General features: G+C 59.9%; 1 protein-coding gene across 1 annotated transcript; it reads right to left on the reverse strand.

The window, feature by feature from the left end:
* Positions 1-330: 330 nt before the first annotated feature.
* On the reverse strand, positions 331-17798 carry COL1A1 (collagen type I alpha 1 chain). The gene is made up of 51 exons (XM_004764821.3): positions 17573-17798; positions 15870-16064; positions 15742-15776; positions 15599-15634; positions 15393-15494; positions 14288-14359; positions 13978-14022; positions 13759-13812; positions 13497-13550; positions 12933-12986; positions 12759-12812; positions 12453-12506; positions 12309-12353; positions 12137-12190; positions 11978-12022; positions 11757-11810; positions 11389-11487; positions 11255-11299; positions 11059-11157; positions 10873-10926; positions 10626-10733; positions 10493-10546; positions 10120-10218; positions 9898-9951; positions 9705-9803; positions 9044-9097; positions 8805-8858; positions 8647-8700; positions 8492-8545; positions 8004-8048; positions 7813-7911; positions 7427-7534; positions 6877-6984; positions 6620-6673; positions 6394-6447; positions 6054-6161; positions 5914-5967; positions 5731-5784; positions 5414-5575; positions 5220-5327; positions 4995-5102; positions 4834-4887; positions 4625-4732; positions 4206-4259; positions 3984-4091; positions 3623-3676; positions 3226-3333; positions 2848-3130; positions 2540-2730; positions 1993-2235; positions 331-1874 (listed from the first exon to the last, which is right to left on the reverse strand). The coding sequence occupies exons 1-51, from the start codon at positions 17661-17663 to the stop codon at positions 1728-1730; spliced, it is 4383 nt and encodes a 1460-aa protein (XP_004764878.1). The 5' UTR covers positions 17664-17798; the 3' UTR covers positions 331-1727.
* Between the last annotated feature and the right edge of the window lie 238 nt (positions 17799-18036).

Raw genomic sequence — 18036 nt, forward strand, 5'->3', positions numbered from 1 at the left:
GCTGAAGCGAGGCATGTGCGCTCTTGCGTCTTGCTAAGGGTTGCTAGGGTGCGTGTGGCACCCTAAGGAATTAGGACATTTGGGAGACAGTCTGGGAGGACTACAAGAGCGAGGAGGAAAGCGTTTAGGCATAGGAAAGGCAAGAGGAAGCGGGGAAGCCACTGCAGAGGGTGCTAGATAAAGAGGAGGAGGGAAGGCGCAGAAACAGGAGAGCTCCGCAGCCCCCCACCCCTGCCAAAGCACAACCCCCACCCCCGCCCCGCCCCAGCAGGCTCCCCTCCCCCAACCCTAGACTCCAAGGCAGGAAATCAGGAGGCCACTGCAGGTATGTTTGGGTCATTTCCACATGCTTTATTCCAGCAATCAAAATAATTAAAAACATCTCAAATTATTATACACATACAAAATAGGTACAGAGTCTTGCTTCCTCCCACCCCTTGGGGGAAAAACTGCTTTGTGCTTTGGGAAGTTGTGCTCTGAAACCCAGAGAGAGGACACAGGACAGAGAGGCTGAGAGGATGGGAGCCGCTGAGGAGCGGGGTTTCAGAGAGAGTGAGAGGTGGAGAGAGAGGCGGCCAGGGGGGCGGAGAGGTGGGGGAAGGGAGCACCGAGCTGAGCTGCGACACTCTCTCCTCCCAAGTTAAGTAGCACCTTTAGAAAATTCACGAGTCCCCATCCGCAAGGAAAAAAAAAAAAAAAACAACCAAAGAATAAAAAAAAGACTTTGAACAAAAAAGGAACATTTGCTGGCCTGGGGGTGGGGGTCCTTGACTTCCCTAGCACCAGTGAATCCTTTCCCAGCCCCACCCCGTCACAGAGATGTAGCACCTTTGATATAAAATGGGGAGCCCCTTCCGCCCCGCCCCCACTCCCGCCCCCACGCAGTTGTCCCGGTGACACACGGAGACAAGAAGAGGTAGTCCTTCAGCAACACAATTACACAAGGAACAGAGCAGTCTCTCCCACCCAGCCCTGTCGCACGGGGGATTGACACGTGTCCCTGAATGATTCCGCTGTTTCCTTCCGCTTTGTCGTGGCCCCTCCTGACTTTCCTCCAAACCCGGCAGGCAGCGAGGGGCCCGTGGGTCCCCCAGCACGCCCCCTCGAACACGAAGAGTGGATTGTTGCAGGAGCCACGGGGAGGCCGGATGGTGAGGCTTCTTTGGCAGTCTGAGAACCTCAGGTCCCCCAAGGGTTTGGGGGTGCTGGGTGAGGGGAGTGGGCTGGGAGTGTGGGGGTCACTTAGGTGTTTTAGCATTGCCTTTGGTTGCTGGGCAGACAATGCATTGTTTCCTGTGCCTTTCGGGGAGACTTAGACTTGGGGAGCAGTGAAGGGGAGGCCCCAAGGAGGGTTGGAGAAAGGAGCAGAAAGGGCAGTGTTGGGGTATGATAAGCCCAACGGGCAGAAAAGGACTTACCCCCATATGGGTCTTCAAGCAAGTGGACCAAGCTTCCTTTTTTTAAAAAGTTATTTATTTATTCTTTTTTTTTTTTTTTTTTTGGTTAAGGTTGAATGTGCTTTTGGTTTTTGGTCATGTTCAGTTGGTCAAAGATAAAAACTAAGTTTGAGAGATGAATGCAAAGGAAAAAAATATTTTCCAAAGTCCATGTGAAATTGTCTCCCGTTTTTTGGCTTTTTGGGGGGTTCAGTTTGGGTTGTTTGTCTGTTTCCAGGGTCAGGGGTGAGTGGGTTGGGTGGGAGGGAGCCAGGTTGAGTGGGAGCGAGTTTACAGGAAGCAGACAGGGCCAATATCCATGCCGAATTCCTGGTCTGGGGCGCCAACGTCCAATGGTGCCACATCGATGATGGGCAAGCGGGAGGTCTTGGTGGTTTTGTATTCGATCACTGTCTTGCCCCAGGCTCCGGTGTGACTCTGGGGTGAAGGGGAGACAACGGGAGAGGGGTGTCACCGGGTGGGAGCGGTGGGGTGAGGGCCAGTACGGCCTGCCAGGAAAGCCGGAGCCCAGACAGGGGCCCGGCCCGGGACTCACCGTGCAACCGTCGTAGGTGACGCTGTAGGTGAAGCGGCTGTTGCCCTCGGCCCGGATCTCGATCTCGTTGGAGCCCTGGAGGAGCAGGGCCTTCTTGAGGTTGCCGGTCTGCTGGTCCATGTAGGCCACGCTGTTCTTGCAGTGGTAGGTGATGTTCTGGGAAGCCTCGGTGGACATCAGGCGCAGGAACGTCAGCTGGATGGCCACATCGGCAGGATCGGAGCCCTGGCCACCATACTCGAACTGGGGGGAAGAGGGGTAGCGGGGAGAAGCAAGTGAGTGACCACGCTGGAGCCTCTAGTCCTGGCCTCCCTCCCTCCCTGGAGTCCTCTGAGAGCATCCCGGAGCACCCTTCTCCCGTCCAGAAGTAGCAACCCTTGCCCCATGTCTGAGCCAGGATCAAGGGCCCAGGACTCCTGCCTCCCAGCCCAGCAGTGTCCGTCCCCCTTATCAGGAGTCTAGTCCACCCAGGACCTCCCCTCCTGACCCTTCTGAGCCCTGGGCCAGCCCCATCTTGGGAGGGCGGCTCGAGGACCAGCAGACGCACCTGGAATCCGTCGGTCATGCTCTCGCCGTACCAGACGTGCCTCTTTTCCTTGGGGTTCTTGCTGATGTACCAGTTCTTCTGGGCCACCTGGGGCTGAGTGGGGTACACGCAGGTCTCACCTGTCTCCATGTTGCAGAAGACCTTGATGGCATCGAGGTTGCATCCTTGGTTGGGGTCAATCCAGTATTCTCCTGCGGTGGGACAGAGCGAGACAGAGTCAGGGGAGGTACTGGCGGCGGCGGGGCACCCTTGGTCATCCGGGCCCCTTGGGGCTCCACGCGGTCACAGAGGGAGGAGGTGGCCCTCACCGCTCTTCCAGTCAGAGTGGCACATCTTGAGGTCACGGCAGGTGCGGGCTGGGTTCTTGCGGCTTCCTTCAGGGCTCCGGATGTTTTCGATCTGCTGGCTCAGGCTCTTGAGGGTGGTGTCCACCTCGAGGTCACGGTCCCGGACCACATTGGCGTCATCAGCCCGGTAGTAGCGGCCGCCATCGTGAGCCTTCTCTTGAGGTGGCTGGGGCAGGAAGCTGAAGTCGAAACCGCCGCTGGGAGGACCAGGGGGACCAGGGGGTCCAGGAGGGCCGGGGGGACCCTGCACAGAGAGGGAGGAGAGCCGGGATTACCACGGTCCAAGAGCCCTTGGGGCTGAGGGCCACAGGGGCTGAGGGGGTTGGGGAGGCTACGTACAACAGGACCAGCATCACCAGTGCGACCGCGAGGACCAGGGGGGCCGATGGGGCCTGGGAGACCGTTGAGTCCGTCTTTGCCAGGAGAGCCAGCAGAGCCAGGGGGACCCTGGGAAGAGGAAGATGGTTGGAGGAGTCCTGCTCAAAAGCACAGGACCACCAGCCCAGCTCTGCAGAGAAGCCCACTGCCCTCCCGGCCCCGCTCAGCCTCCACAGCCTCCTTCTCATTCATTCTTGCAGTCAGGAGAGATCTTCCCGGATTCTTCTTCCCTCCTCCCAACCCCTGCCTCCAGACCCTTCTACAGAGAGATACGGACACCTGTGTCCCAGACAGGGGACCCCGAAGTGAGCCTGGACTTGGGCCCCAGCAAGGGAAGGTAGATAGAGGCACGACTTACTCGGGGACCAGCAGGACCAGAAGCTCCAGAAGGACCTTGTTCACCAGGAGAGCCCTGAAGGACAGAGGCAAAGGCAGTAAGACCCCATGTGGGTCAAATGTGGCCAGCAACCTGCCCCCTGCCCCATTATTCTGGACATCTAGTCCCAAGGTGTCCACAGGCTAAGACCCCCTCTACCCTCTCTTTGTGTCCCTCACCCTCCCAGAAGCCCCTTGGCAATGGCCACAAATCTTTACACCCCGGTCCCTGCTAGGGAGGAATGAGAATGATTATCCAGAGGGCAAACTGAGGCAACCACCCCCCCCCATTGTATAACAGGGCTCAATGGCAGCTAAGGGCTGGGGGTGCTAAGTATACTCACGGGAGGACCAGGAGGACCCTGGAGACCAGAGAAGCCACGGTGGCCCTTTATGCCTCTGTCACCCTGTTCGCCTGTCTCACCCTTGTCACCACGGGGACCTTGGGGTCCCTAGAAGAGAAGAGGGAACAGGCTATCAGGTAGAAGGTTCATTAGCACTGAGTGGGATGTAGGCCACCTCTGGGCCAGGTACCCAGGACACCAGGGCCGGAGTCAGGCACTTACAGTGGGACCACGAGCTCCAACAGGGCCGATGGGACCAGCAGGACCAGCAGGACCCTGGGGAGAGCAGAGAGTACATCAGATCCTACTACAGCCTGAGCTGCGGGGTGAAACCACCCCGCGGCCATGTCCGTCCCTCCTGAGTCCCAGATGAACCTTCAGGGGAATTCAGCTTCGTGTGACATGGGGCAAGCTCCTGGGGCCAAACCCCCTTCCCCAGGGGAGGCGACGGTCTATCTGGGAGAGGGGCGCCTCGAGGCTGAGCCACGGCTCGGGTTTTCAGGACAGCCAGGGGCCCCGACATTTTGTAAGACCCCCTGTCCTCGCCCAGCCTCAGGGAAGTCAGATGTGCATTTGCAGGCCCACAGGCCGGCCCAGAGAGTCCCTGGCCCAAGACGACAGGCTGGAGTCCAGCTACTTACAGTCTCACCACGGTCGCCGCTCTTGCCAGCAGGGCCGACGGGGCCGGGGGCACCGGGAGCACCGGGAGCACCGGGGGGTCCAGCAGGGCCGGTCTCACCACGGTCACCCTAAGAGTGGCAGAGGAGGGGACAGGGAGTCAGTCCCACCTAACGGGCTGGGGCGGGGGCACGGCAGGTGGAGCCGTGGCCCTGGGGCGCAGGCATCTTACCTTGGGGCCGGGAGAACCATCTCGTCCAGGGGAGCCTTCAGCACCAGGAGATCCCTGCCGAGAGAGAAGGAGGTGTGAGCATCAGCAGGGGGAAGGGAGGCGCAGGCCAAGGCCAAAGTGGGCTCGCGGAGGGCACTGCCACAGGGCCGGCAATGGCTCACCTCGCGTCCAGACTCGCCAGGGGGTCCAGCCAATCCAGGGGGGCCCATGGGACCAGGGGGGCCACGCTCACCACTGGCTCCAGAAGGACCTTGTTTGCCAGGTTCACCCTGGGGGAGAAGACAGAGTCAGCCCAGAGACGGGGTAGAGGCAGGGCCCTCGGCCTCCAAGGCTGCAGCCCCAGGGATGGTTCTTCTCGGGGTGCCCCGAGGGGAGGGGGCACTCACAGAGGGGCCGGGGAGACCGGGGAAGCCTCTCTCTCCTCGCTGACCGGGCAGGCCGACCACACCACGCTGTCCAGCGATGCCTTGAGGTCCGGGAGTGCCGGGAGCACCCTGGGTGCAGGGAGACGAAGATGAGGTGCCTTGCCAGGGCCGGGGAGTACATCCCCGCTCGGGACCCCTCGGGAGGGCGCACTTACAGCTGGCCCGTCGGCACCAGGGGATCCTTTCTCGCCAGCGGGGCCGGGGGGACCGGGGGGTCCGACTTCACCGGGACGTCCAGCGGGGCCAGTCTCACCACGGGGACCTTTGCCGCCTTCTTTGCCAGCGGGGCCGGGAGGGCCAGGGGGTCCAGCATTTCCCTGGGCAGGGAGAAGAGGGGCTGTCAGGTTCCAGTGGATTCTGGAGCCCCGCGGAGGCCTCAGAGGGGTCCAGCACCCTCTCCTCCCCTGTGCCCCTTACCACCGCCACCCCCCGCCAACCCGCAGAGCGTTGGAGTCTTCACCACAGTACTTACAGAGGGGCCGGGGGGACCGACTCGGCCAGCAGCACCAGGGAAACCGGTAGCACCCTGGCAGAGGAAGACAGAGAGTTCAGAGGGAGAACACCCCCACCCCTGCCCCAGGCTGGCCTGGCCGCCCCTCCCCCCCGCACACAGGTCAGCAGGAGCCCCAGCAGAGAAGCAAAGTGAGGTACTCACAGGGGGACCAGCACTGCCGCGAGCACCTTTGGGTCCAGGAGCACCAACGTTACCCTGGAGGACAGCACAGAGCCATTAAGACCTGGCCGGTCCCAGCCCCAGGTCCACCTGCGGCTCAGGGCCGAGAGGGTGATACTCACAATGGGGCCGGGGGGGCCAGTGGGGCCAGCGGGGCCTGGGGGACCTGCGTCGCCTTTAGCACCAGCATCACCGGGTTCGCCTTTAGCACCGGGTTGGCCATCAGCACCCTGGGGAAGGAGGGAGGGTGGTGAGTGGAGGAGCGGGGTACGGCAGCGGCAGTCCTCGCCCATCAGGGGCCCCCATGGGGCTGGGGAAGGGCAGCCACTCCAGGAAGAACGGGACAAGAATCCCTCCCCGCCCTCCTTCCCTGACTCGGGCCCACGCCTCTGTCCTTATGCAGACTCCCAAGGTCCCGTGTCCCAGTGGGAGATGGAGAATGGTGGGGGTCTTGGTACTCACAGGGGGGCCAGCGAAGCCAGCAGGGCCGGGGGGACCAGGCTCACCGCGGTCTCCCTAGGAGAAAAGGAGGCAGATTGGAGTGGGGTCCTGGGCTGGGGTGGGGCAGAGCTGGAGGGGAAGATGGCCGGAGGAGCATTCCCCAGGGCCCAGAGCCGGTGAGAGAGAAGGAAGAGGAGGAGGCAGGAAGCACAAAGCCTGGGGCAGAGTGTGGGTCTTCTATACTTACGGGGGCGCCACGAGCTCCAGTGGGACCAGCAGGGCCGCTAGGACCTGCTTCACCCTGAGAGGGAGGGACAAGAGGCTCAGGTCAGAGAAGTAAGTACCTCAACAGATGACCCCAGGAGAGCCTCCCCTGTCTTCTGGTCCTCCCACGTTCAGGTGACCAGCTCAGAATGGCAGGACCTGCCTCTCCCTGGGAGCAGTGCCCAGGCTTGCTGGGGAATCTGTGTGTTGGGGGGGGAGGGACAGTGGGGGCCACCTCACCTTGTCACCAGGAGCACCAGCGGGGCCAGGAGGACCAATGGGGCCAGTCAGACCACGGACACCATCTTTGCCGGGAGAACCGTCAGCACCTTTGGGACCAGCATCACCCTAAAGACAGAGGAAAACCTGAGACTTGCGGTGGAGGCGGACAGGGAGGTGACCTGGAGTGTCCTCCTGGTGTCTGGGACCCCTCCCCAGCTCTGCCCTACCCCGGCCTGTGCTTGGGACTCAAGATCTTTCAGAGCAAAAGGTGCCTGCTTGGGGGCTGTGGTGGAACTTGGGGCAAGAGGCCCATGCCTTGTGTAGAAGGATGAATAACGCCATCCGTCAGGTCACCCTTCCTCCCGTTACCATGGTGATTCGTGGGGCGGGAAGAGCCTGGATAGGCTGGTAGAGGGTTTATCAGCAACAAGGCCAGAGGGGAAGAAGAGAGGATTAAGGAGATGAGGGAAAGAGCCCAGGGAGGGTAGAGAGAGAGGCTGGAGTGTCCCAAGCAGAGGGAGACAGAGATGGGAGCCCCGCACGGCTCAGGGGAGGGGGCTTAACTTACTCTGTCACCCTTAGGACCAGGAAGACCAGCTGCGCCTCGTTCACCAGGCATTCCCTGAAGGCCAGGAGCGCCCTGGCTACCTGGGGCTCCAGGGGCACCAGCATCACCCTAGGGGACAAACAAGAGGACTGGTATGAGGCAGGGGTCCCAGGAGTGGGTCACAGCCCTGTGCCCCCTTCTTAATACCTCCTGGTCTCGGTGCCCAGGATAAAGATAAGCACCAGCTAAGAAGAAAGGCTCCCAGCCCAGAACTTCGGGCTGCCCACGGATCCCACTCCGTCCTGTCCCCCTGCCACCCCTCCCTCATTTCTAGGGGGCTTTGGCCACAACCAGGCACCCGCCCCTGCCTCAGAAGGGGCTGGACCTGGTCCCTCTGCTGCCCTCACCTTAGCACCGTCATTGCCAGGGGCACCATTGGCTCCCCGGGGACCTGCGGGGCCGGGGGGTCCTTGCACGCCGCGTTCACCGGGGAAACCTCTCTCGCCCTGGAAGAGAAGGATGGGGCGCATGATGGCTGCTCCTGAGACAGGGCCAAGAGCAGGGCATTCAGGCAGGAACAGCCAGGAGTTCTACTTACTCTTGCTCCAGAGGGGCCGGGGGCACCAAGGTCACCAGGAACACCCTGAGGGGGAGGGAGGACAGAGAGTGAGCCAACCCCACCTCAGACCTCCCCACTGGAGAGCGTTCTTGATGTCCTGGGGGGATGGCCCCTGGGGTCTGTCATTGGAGACCAACCCCTTCTTTGCACTGAACTGGGCTTAGCCCTCTCATCCTCCTGGGGTGGTGTCAGAGACAGCCCCCTCCCCAAACTCTGGGCTGAGGGAAAAGTCAGAGTGAGCCCCACAGCTCAAAAAAAAAAAAAAAAAAAAATCATTCGGACCAGCAGCCATGTAGTCCCATCCAGATCTTATCGGGCAGGTGTTCTGCGCCCTGCTTCCGGGAAGTCCTGCAGGGTGTCTAGCCTGGATCCCTTTAGCTGCTGGTTATCTGTGCAGGGAGGCGGGCTGGCCTCTTCCTCTAAACGCCCTGTGTTCCCCACCTCTCTGGCCGCCCGCTACCTCTCACCTGTTCGCCGGGTTTGCCAGCTTCACCAGGAGGACCAGCGGGGCCAGGGAGACCCTGTAGATGGGAAATGAGGGAGGCAGGAGGTGGGTAGGATTAGAATCTGAAAAAGAACAAGGGGAACCCCAGACCTTCACCCCCTGCCAGGCAGGCCTCACCTGGAATCCGGGGGAGCCAGCGGGACCTTGTTCACCTCTCTCGCCAGCGGGGCCCTGTCACAGAAAGAACGCTGTGGTCCCTGGAAGGGCCCAGTGAAAAGGGGGGCGGGGTGTCTCCACAGCACCCCCTCCCCAGGCTGCCTGCCCGGGACACTTACGGCAGGGCCAGGGGCTCCCTGAGCTCCAGCTTCTCCATCTTTGCCAGCAGGACCCTGTGGGGAGAGAACAAAGGACTCAGGGTTGGGGAGGAGGCAGGGGGACAAGGACAGAGCAGACCCCCACGGGGAGCCCCTGCTGCCCTGGTGAGAGGCTGCGGCCTTCTGTACCCCTTCTGCAGGGAGGGGATGTGTCACAAGCAGGGGCAGTGAGGGGACAGAAACCACGGGGAGCTACTTACAACAGCACCGGGGGGACCAGGCACGCCTCGCTCTCCAGCCTTGCCGGGCTCTCCCTGCAGGGAAACAGAGTCAGAGTCAGTGGGGCTTAGGTGGGAAACCAGTCCTCTTGGGTCCTTTTGGTTTACCCTGAGGGACATTTTTTTAAGGGGTTTTCTTTTCTCCCAGCTCTGGTCCTGGGGAAACGCTTTGCTGGATGTTACTGCGGGTTCCTTCCTATCTCCCTGAGCCCTCTCTCCCCAGACCACCTGTCCCCGCAGGCTGCTGCCCCCACCCTCTCCCTTCCTTCTTGCCACCATATGCCTATGGTGACCCAAGCTGCAAAGGGCTTTCATCTCCTCTGGTACCTCCTTTTCAACCTCAAAGAGCACACCCAGATTTAGGGGTGACTATCATTAAAAAGGCCCATTCTTCCCCTGTGTGTGTGTGGGGGGGGTGCTGCTCCAACAATACTTTTTCCCAAGGAGAGAGCAATGGGAGTAGAGTTAAGAGAGGTCTCATTATTTGGATAGGGAGACTGAGCCCCAGAGAGGGGCAGTGAGTGGCCTAAGGCCACACAGCAAGTCAGTGGCAAAGCTGGGACTGGCATCCAGGACTCCAGGACTCCAGGACATCCAGGAGCGCCTGTCCCTGTCTCTGGAACGTTCCTCAGTGAATACTCACAGCAGCACCTTTAGGCCCAGGGAAGCCCATCACGCCAGCCTGACCACGGGCACCAGGGGGGCCTGGGGGTCCGGGGCGACCATCTTGACCAGCAGGACCCTAAGGACAGAAGGCACAGAACCAGAAGTGAAGTCGGAGGGTGGGTGGGTGGGTGGGTGGGAGGGGGAGGGGCCCTGGGGGGAGCAATACTCACAGGGGGGCCGGTTTTGCCGTCGGGACCGGGGCTGCCGGGACTTCCAGTCAGACCCTAGGGGGCAGCAGACAGGTGTGAGCCAGGTGGGGAGAAGGGGGACAGAGGAGGGGAGGGGCACCTCAGGAGGCAGACCCGTGGTCCGGCTCCAGGGCGCCTCATTTCAGACCCCACACGGGTCCAGCACGGTCCTGGGACAAGTCCAGCACAGGGGTCAGAACTCACCTTGGCACCGGGCAGACCAGCTTCACCAGGGCGACCAGCTTCACCAGGAGAACCTTTGGGGCCAGCGGGGCCGGGGGAACCACGTTCACCGGCAGGACCCTGGTTGGGGGAGTCATAGGGACAATCAGGGTCTTAGGTCTGGGCTTCTTTACTGTGGCCCAGCATCTTACTCCTCCCGGTGGGGCAGGGTGGGGTTGCTCTGAGGGGCACTGGGGGCAGGGGGAAGGTCAGGGTGAAGTCCGGCACGGAGAGCCTGCAGCCGCAGTCTGGAGCAGTAATGACCGGGGCTGTAGGCGGGAGGCGACTACACCGGGGAGAGGAAGGTGATGCCCGCGGCGCAGCAGGGCGCACCCCAGCCGTGAAGGGACGTTACCTTGGGACCAGCAACACCATCTGCACCGGGGAAACCGCGGCTACCAGGTCCACCCTGCAAGAGGAGAAGAGGCCGGTGAGCTCCGACATGGGGGCACCAGGCTGGCGCTGGGGGCAAAGAGAGGGGCACTTACACGCTCGCCAGGGGGTCCAGGCAGGCCAGTGGGTCCAGGTTCACCTCGGGCTCCTCGCTTTCCTTCTTCCCCAGCAGGGCCAGGGGGTCCTTGAATACCAGTGGGTCCCTGGAGAGGGCAGAGACCAGGAGGCGGCCAGCAGTGAGGGGCCGACCGGGTGCCATCTCGCCCCTGGGTTCCCATCTCCTCGCAGGGTCTCCCTCCAGGGCTCCCCAGGGCAGACAGGCCGACGTGCGGGGACACTTACGGGCTCTCCCTTGGCGCCAGTGTCTCCTTTGTTGCCGGGAGCACCAGGTTCACCCTGCACGAGGGAGGAGAAGGGGATGAGGCAAGATTCTGGGGTCCACAACTGGCCTGGATCCTTCTGCTCCCGCAGGGAGAGCCACACCGGAGCTAGCGCATGGGGCGGACTCAATAGTAGAGGGATACTTACGCTGTTACCCTTGGGACCAGGAGGACCGCTGGGGCCCTGGGGTCCAGAGGGCCCTCGGGCGCCGGGGAAGCCGGGAGCACCAGCAATGCCAGGAGCGCCCTGTGGGAGGCAGAAGAGGTTGAGCTCAGGAGCGCAGGGCAGGGGCTCTGGAGGAGGGGCGCCACGGGGGTGGCTCTGAGACCCCTGGGGCACTTACGTTAGCACCTTTAGCACCAGGCTGTCCATCAGCACCAGGGTTTCCCTGTGGCAGAGAGAGAGAAGCGGGTGAGGGACAGGCCAAGACCGGGAACTGGAGGGGAGGCCCCAGGGCGCTGAGGAGGCGACACTCACAGCAGGACCAGCAGCACCAGCAGGCCCAGGGGGGCCGGGCTCACCACGCACACCCTGGGGACCCTCAGAGCCTCGGGCTCCTTGGGGACCAGCTTCACCCTGGATGGGACAAAAAGGACATGTCAGGAGCCAACCTGGAAGCCCAGCTCCCCTTTGGATGTCTCCGTGTGTGTGTGTGTGTGTGTGTGTGTGTGTGTGTGTGTGTATGGCAGGGACAGGAAGACCAAGAATCAGGACTCCCATATCAGAGAAGGAGATCCCAGCACAAAGGGGATAGGCTTCTCTGGTCCCTTTGGTTTGGAGAGTGGGGAGACACCCCCCAACCTTGGCCTGTGGCAACCGTGCTCAGAGGAAGGCAGGGGGCTCACCTTAGCACCAACAGCACCAGGGAAGCCAGGAGGACCAGCGGGGCCCGTGGGACCCTGTGAACAAAATGGAAATGTCAGCAAGAAGGAAGGTGGTAGCTGCAAATCACAGCCAGGAATAGCAGAGGTCCTGGGATTCTGAGCCCCATGCCTCCATCCCCCCAAGAGCTGACACCAAGAGCCCTCCCCACTCCCAGGCACCGAGGTCCAGAGGTCACACTCACGGGGGGTCCAGCAGCCCCAGTAGCACCATCATTTCCACGAGCACCCTGCCGGAGAGAGGGGAGCCCCAGTTACCAGTGCTGAGCACAGGCCAGACCCTGTAACTGGTCAGGAACCCCTGCCAGGGCCCAGCTGTCCCCAAGGGGGCCAGGAGTACTTACAGCAGGGCCGGGGGCTCCAGGGCGGCCTCTCTCACCAGGCAGACCACGGGGGCCCTGACGACAAAAGCCAGAAAAGCCACGTGAGACGGGAGATGTACCTTTCCCCCGCCAAGCCTCATCTTGGCCCCTATATCCTGCACCCTCTCTTCCTTCTAGAACTGGACATACTCACCATCTGACCAGGAGCTCCATTTTCACCAGGACTACCAGGCTCACCCTAGAGAACAGAGAATAAAGTTGGGAATTTGTTCACACGGTGTAAGCTGGCGGGGGGTGGGGGGAGGGGGAGGCCCACGACATTTGGGCATCTTCTTACCTTGGGACCAGCAGGACCAGCATCTCCCTTGGCACCATCTAAACCACTGAAACCCTAAGATAGGAAGAAGGGGCCAAGGTGAGTACCGATGGAAGGGAACCTTGGTCCCCACTCTGACCTGAGAAGGTGCCTTAGGGGTTCCCCACGGGCTCTGTCTCTGCGCTAGACTAAACCCCAAATGGGCCAAGAGCTCACCCAATCTCTTCATTGAGATTTCTTTCCCAGTGGAGGGGAGTTCTTTCGGAATCCTACTCCTATCCCTTAGGATTTCTGTAGCTGCCACCCAGTGGCTCAAAGGAGACTTACTCTGTGTCCCTTCATTCCAGGAAGGCCAGCTGTTCCAGGCAATCCCCGAGCACCCTGGAGAGAAGAGAAAAGGAGGAGAGAGGTAGGGACATTAGAAGATGACACTGAGGACCCAGCTCCCAAGGGAAGCCCACTTGTAGAGAAGCCCATGGCCAGCCACGCATTCCAGCTCACCTGAGGTCCAGGAGGGCCACGCTCACCAGGACGACCAGGCTTTCCAGCTTCACCCTGAAAGGGAGAGAAAAGACCATCGTGCGCATGCACCCATGGGCCAGGAAAGTGTGGGAGGTCTGAGTTTTCTTGGTATTGTTGAAGGTCAGGTCGAGGAGCCTATAATCTTATCTTTGAATTTGGAGCTCAGCTTACATCTACTGTAAAATCCTTATTTGGTGAATTTTGAGTCCCTCCAAAGGTATTTCTGTTTATTTCTATATATGGAGGGTAAATCTAAGATAATTAAGCCTAAGGAAGTCATTCACCCCAGGGGGTGCGGATGGGGAATGCTTTTAAGGTGGTTGGAGGGTCCGGAGGGCCAGTCCTCCACTGGGAAGATGGGGAAACATCCCACAAGGGCTGAAGGTCATTTTTCAAGGGCAGTCCCATGCATCAGGGAGAACTTGGCTTCCATTCTTTGAGCATCACCCCCAAAGGTGGTGCGGCACTGGGGTGGAGATTACAGGGACCTAACCCATGGAGGTGTTGGGGACTACTTGGGATCTTCTCGCCTGGAATACTTACATCATCTCCGTTCTTGCCAGGGGGACCAGGGGGACCGCGGGGACCCATGGGACCCTAGAGGAAACAGGAAGAAAGGTGATTAGAATAGCCAGGATAAGGGGGAAAATTAAAAAAAAAAAAAAAAAAAAGGGAAGGCAGGGATTGGAAGGAGGAAGTAGGGAACAGCCCAGACGACAGCGGTGGAGGGGTCCTTCAATGGGAGAATCCACATATTTGTAGAGGGAGTGTGCAAGTAGTGTGCAAGTTGGGGGGGGGCACTTACTGAGGCTCCAGGCTCGCCGGGCTCACCAGGGGGGCCTTGGAAACCTTGGGGACCCTAGAGAAGAAGGAAAGAGGGATTCAGTTAGAAGGACAGGCCCCTACCAGTCTTTCCCCAGATCACTAATCGATCTCTCAGAGTACCTTTTGCTACCCTCATCCCAATCCTCCCTTCTAAAGACTGAAGCCCAGGATGGCACATGATGACATCCTGGATACTCACAGGTGCGCCAGGAGGGCCAGGGAGACCACGAGGACCAGAAGGACCCTACAGAAGGAAAAACAAAAAGATAGAGAGAGAGGTCATAATGATATCTCTGTAGGGAAGAGCAATGTGGGTGTGGTCTTGCCATCCCCCAGTGGTTCCTGTTGGGACCACCCAGCTGTCTTGCATCCTCTTCTGGACTTCAGGTTCCAATGGTTGTCTTGATGTCCTAAGTTATCTATGCCACCCCCATAAGCCACCACTGGCCCATCCCCTCTGGATCCCCACGGACTCCTCTTCTGTCATCTCTGCCCCCCCAGTGGCTCACCATGGGGCCAGGCACGGAGATTCCTCCAGTTGATTTCTCATCATAGCCATAAGACATCTGGGGAGCAAAGTTCTAGGAAAAAAAAAATGAGAGAGTGTATGAGAAATCAGGGAGTTGGAAGGTGGAAGATGTCACTGAGAACGGAATATTGACATGTGCCTCCTGATGTCATGAAGGAAAACAACATCTCTTGTGAGACAGTCCTGCCAAAAATGCAGGTCCCAGGGGCGTCTGAGTGGCTCAGTCATTAAGCGTCTGCCTTCAACTCAGGTCATGATCCCAGGGTCTTGGGTTCGAGCTCCACATCGGGCTCCCTGCTCAGTGGGAAGCCTGCTTCTCCCTCCCCCCACTCCCCCTGCTTGTGTTCCCTCTCTCACTGTGTCTCTCTCTGTCAAATAAATAAATAAAAATCTTTTTTTTTTTTTTAAGTACAGAGTCCCACTCTAATTATGAGGATATATCTGGCCAACCCAAATTGAGGGGACAGTCATAAAAACAGTTGGCCTCTACCAAGCAACTGGCTTCTTAAAAAAATTTCAGGGTCGTGCAAGACAAAGAAAGTCCGAGGAATGTTCCAAAGTAAAGGAAACTGAAGACACGCGACAGTTAAGTGCAATTCATGATCCTGGATCAGGGGGAAAGCTGCAATAAAGGGCATTATTGGGATGTTGTTGAAATTTGGACAAGGGCCATAGGTTAGATAATAGTTCTGTACCAATGTTAGAATTTTGGAATGTAATCATTGTGCAATGGTCGCGTAAGAGAAAGTCCTTGTCCTCAGGAAAGACACACTAAAGTATTTAGGAGCAAAAGGACATGACATCCGCCAACTCAAGCACAAATGGTTCAGAAGGAAAAATAGCGACAGTTATATGTATACATAGAGACTGATAAAGCAAATGTGACAAACTGTGAAGTGTATGTGAGAATTCTTGGCATTAGTCTTGAAACTTTTCTCTAAGTTTGAAATCATTTCAAAATATAGTGTGCCATCTGCCAAAAAACCCACCAAAAAAAAAAAAAGAAAGAAAGAAAGAAAAGTAAAAGAACAGGAGGTGAGTGGAGCACACAGGGCCTGCTTGGACTTTCTTTAGTCTTCACTTACTCCTCCGAGGCCAGGGGGTCCGGGGGGTCCGGGAGGTCCGGGGGGTCCGGGAAGTCCAGGCTGTCCGGGGATACCATCTCGGCCAGGGGGGCCGGCAGGTCCCTGCAGCAGGAGAGGAGGGGGGAGAGGGCGGGCGGCGGTGAGCGCCGGCCTGGAGCCACGCCCACTTGCACCCCTACAGCCGAGCGAAAACCAGGCTTACTTACCCTTGGACCTCGGGGGCCAGTGTCTCCCTTGGGTCCCTATGGGGGTGGGGGTGGGGAGAGAAGAAACAAAAGAAGCCGGGTTAGAGACGGGAGGCGCTTGAGGACACTCGGGCGGGTGGCAAAAGTCGAGGGCAGAGGATTACCTCGACTCCTGCGGTTTCTTGGTCGGTAGGTGACGCTAGGGGAGAAGAGACACGGGTGAGCGGCGGGGTCTGCACCGGGTACTCCCGGCGGCCCCGCCCTCCCCCATCTCCAGGCCCCCGAGCCGTACCCTCGCCATCGGGGCAGACGGGGCAGCACTCGCCCGGGGGGACTTGGGCGCCGGGGCAGTTCTTGGTTTCGTCGCAGATCACGTCATCGCACAACACGTTGCCGTTGTCGCAGACACAGATCCGGCAGGCCTCGGGTTTCCATACGTCTCGGTCGTAGTACCTGAGGCCGTTCTGTACGCAGGTGACTGGTGGGACTGGGGCAAGAGGGGAAAGGGGGGGCTGTCAGCGGCGCTCGAGGCCCCCCACCTCGGGGCTCCAGGGACCCCAGCTCTACCCGTAGCCTCTCCCGTCGGTCGTAAGGACACTTTTAGATTTTCCATTTCCCGCCTCCTCCTCCCCGTCCCCCCTCCTTTCCCCAAATCCTTAAAAGCTCATCTGCTCCTCATCAGGGCCAGTGACAGGTCCGAGGCGCCTGGCCAAGGCGGCTATAACTCTTTCCAGTTCTCAGGAATTTAAACAAAGCTTTAGGCCGGAGTTGCTTCCAACTCCAACCCCAGACCATCGGCGCTGAAGCCAAGTGAAATAAAAAAGCCATTGGGGGGGGGAGGGAGTGGGGAGGAGAGAGACCAGGAGGGGCCCCAGCCAGCGGGGGCGTGGTATGTGTGGAGACAGGGGGTGGGGTGGGGTCGGAGGGACTGGTAGGAGGAGGGAAGAGAGGTCCAGCCCCCATTCCGCCCCATCCCAGGGCAGGTGGTATAGCCTGGGCGGGGCTAGGGGATGGGGCGGGGCCTATTGGCCTGAGGTCCCGCCCAGAGTCTTGTATGGTACCCCCAAAGTTGGATATACCCTAACCTCCAGCACCCAGACATCTCAAAAGCGCTCTTTCGGGACAACTCCTCTTTCCTAAAGCTAACCAGGGTCTCTGGGTCACGCCTTAGCCAAAGAACCAAAAGTCCGCAAACAGTTAAATAAAGTAGCTAACCACGCCCACCGCGCGAGCGTCTACTCAGACCGCCACTAGGTGGCGGGCAACACTAAGCAATTCCCTGGGACGGGCCACTTCTTTGAGAGACTGAGCCTACCCAGTCCCCAGCTTTATTTTCCAGGACTAGAGGTGGGGTCCACAACCGGCAATAACGCCCGTCCGCTCAATGCAGTTCCTTCGCGGGGAAGCGCTGGACGGGGAGGCGCGGGGCTCAGTGTGGATCAGCAGAGGGCGCAAGGACCCCGCCCTGCCGAGTCCGCGCCAAAGTTTCTCATCCTCCAACCCGCCCACTCTCCGCGCCCCCTCCCCCCTCAGCCCAGCACCCCCGCGGCCCCAGGAACACTGTCTAGCCTGCAGAGAGGGCAAACAATCTTTCCTTATGAATCATCCCACAGCCTTCCCGATCGCTTTCACATCTTGGGTTCCAAACTCCCAGCAAAGAGCCCCCGTCCCATCTTCGACGTACTTTCCCTTTACCCGGCGCCCAGACCCCACATTTCCCCCGTGGTATTCCACAGTGCTCGCTCAGGACTCCCTCCTGTGTCAACTCCCGCGGCGCTCCATCCTTCCCTCTCACCACCCGCGGGCGTTCATCTACAGCCCCCACCCAGGGTGCACTGCCTTCTGTCCCACAGCGCGCAGGAAGAGCCCTCCCCATCTTCCTGCCCTCCGAGTCTCCAGAGCATCCCGAGTCTCAGTTTAAGTCGCAGACCGCCGGGACCGAGCGCAGGGCATGATACCAAGTACCCTTGGACTCCCCCAAAGTTTGGGACTTACTGTCTTCTTCTTGGCCCTCCTCTTGGCCGTGCGTCAGGAGGGCGGTGGCCGCTAAGAGGAGCAGGAGCCGGAGGTCCACAAAGCTGAACATGTCTAGACCCTAGACATGTAGACTCTTTGCGGCTGGGGTGGGGGTTAGCGTCCGCTCATGCGTGGCCTCACACTCTGCGTGCCTCCTGCTCCGACCCCGAGGAGAAACTCCCGTCTGCTCCGACGACTGGCCCGGGCCCCTTTTATACCATCCTGATGGAGAGCAGGGAGGAACTCTGCCCCTGGGAGAGGGGGAGCCGGTGGCCCGTCCCCCAGCCAATCAGAGCTGCCTGGCCCGGCCCCCAATTTGGGAGTTGGAAGGGAGAGGGGGAGGAGGAGGGAAGGGAAGGGAGTCCACCGCACATCTCCCCCCTTCGAAACTCTGCCTCCCCAGCCCCCAGCCCAGCCTGGGCCAGAGATGCTGCTGCTGAGGT

This window comes from Mustela putorius, unplaced genomic scaffold (genome assembly GCF_011764305.1).
Source record: "Mustela putorius furo isolate JIRA1106 unplaced genomic scaffold, ASM1176430v1.1 tig00003962_pilon_pilon_pilon, whole genome shotgun sequence".
Taxonomy (NCBI): Eukaryota; Metazoa; Chordata; class Mammalia; order Carnivora; family Mustelidae; genus Mustela; species Mustela putorius.

What these genes read in the sequence shown, in the direction of transcription:
- COL1A1 (XM_004764821.3), bottom strand. Translation starts at nt 17,663, where the DNA reads ATGTTCAGCTTTGTGGACCTCCGGCTCCTGCTCCTCTTAGCGGCCACC. An exon ending in CTGGCAAGAACGGAGATGAT is followed by an intron (nt 12,987 to 13,496) that starts GTAAGTATTCCA and finishes TCTCCCTTTCAG; the next exon opens with GGTGAAGCTGGAAAGCCTGG. An exon ending in CTGGCTTCGCTGGCCCCCCT is followed by an intron (nt 6,162 to 6,393) that starts GTGAGTACCAAG and finishes CTCCTTCCCCAG; the next exon opens with GGTGCTGATGGCCAACCCGG.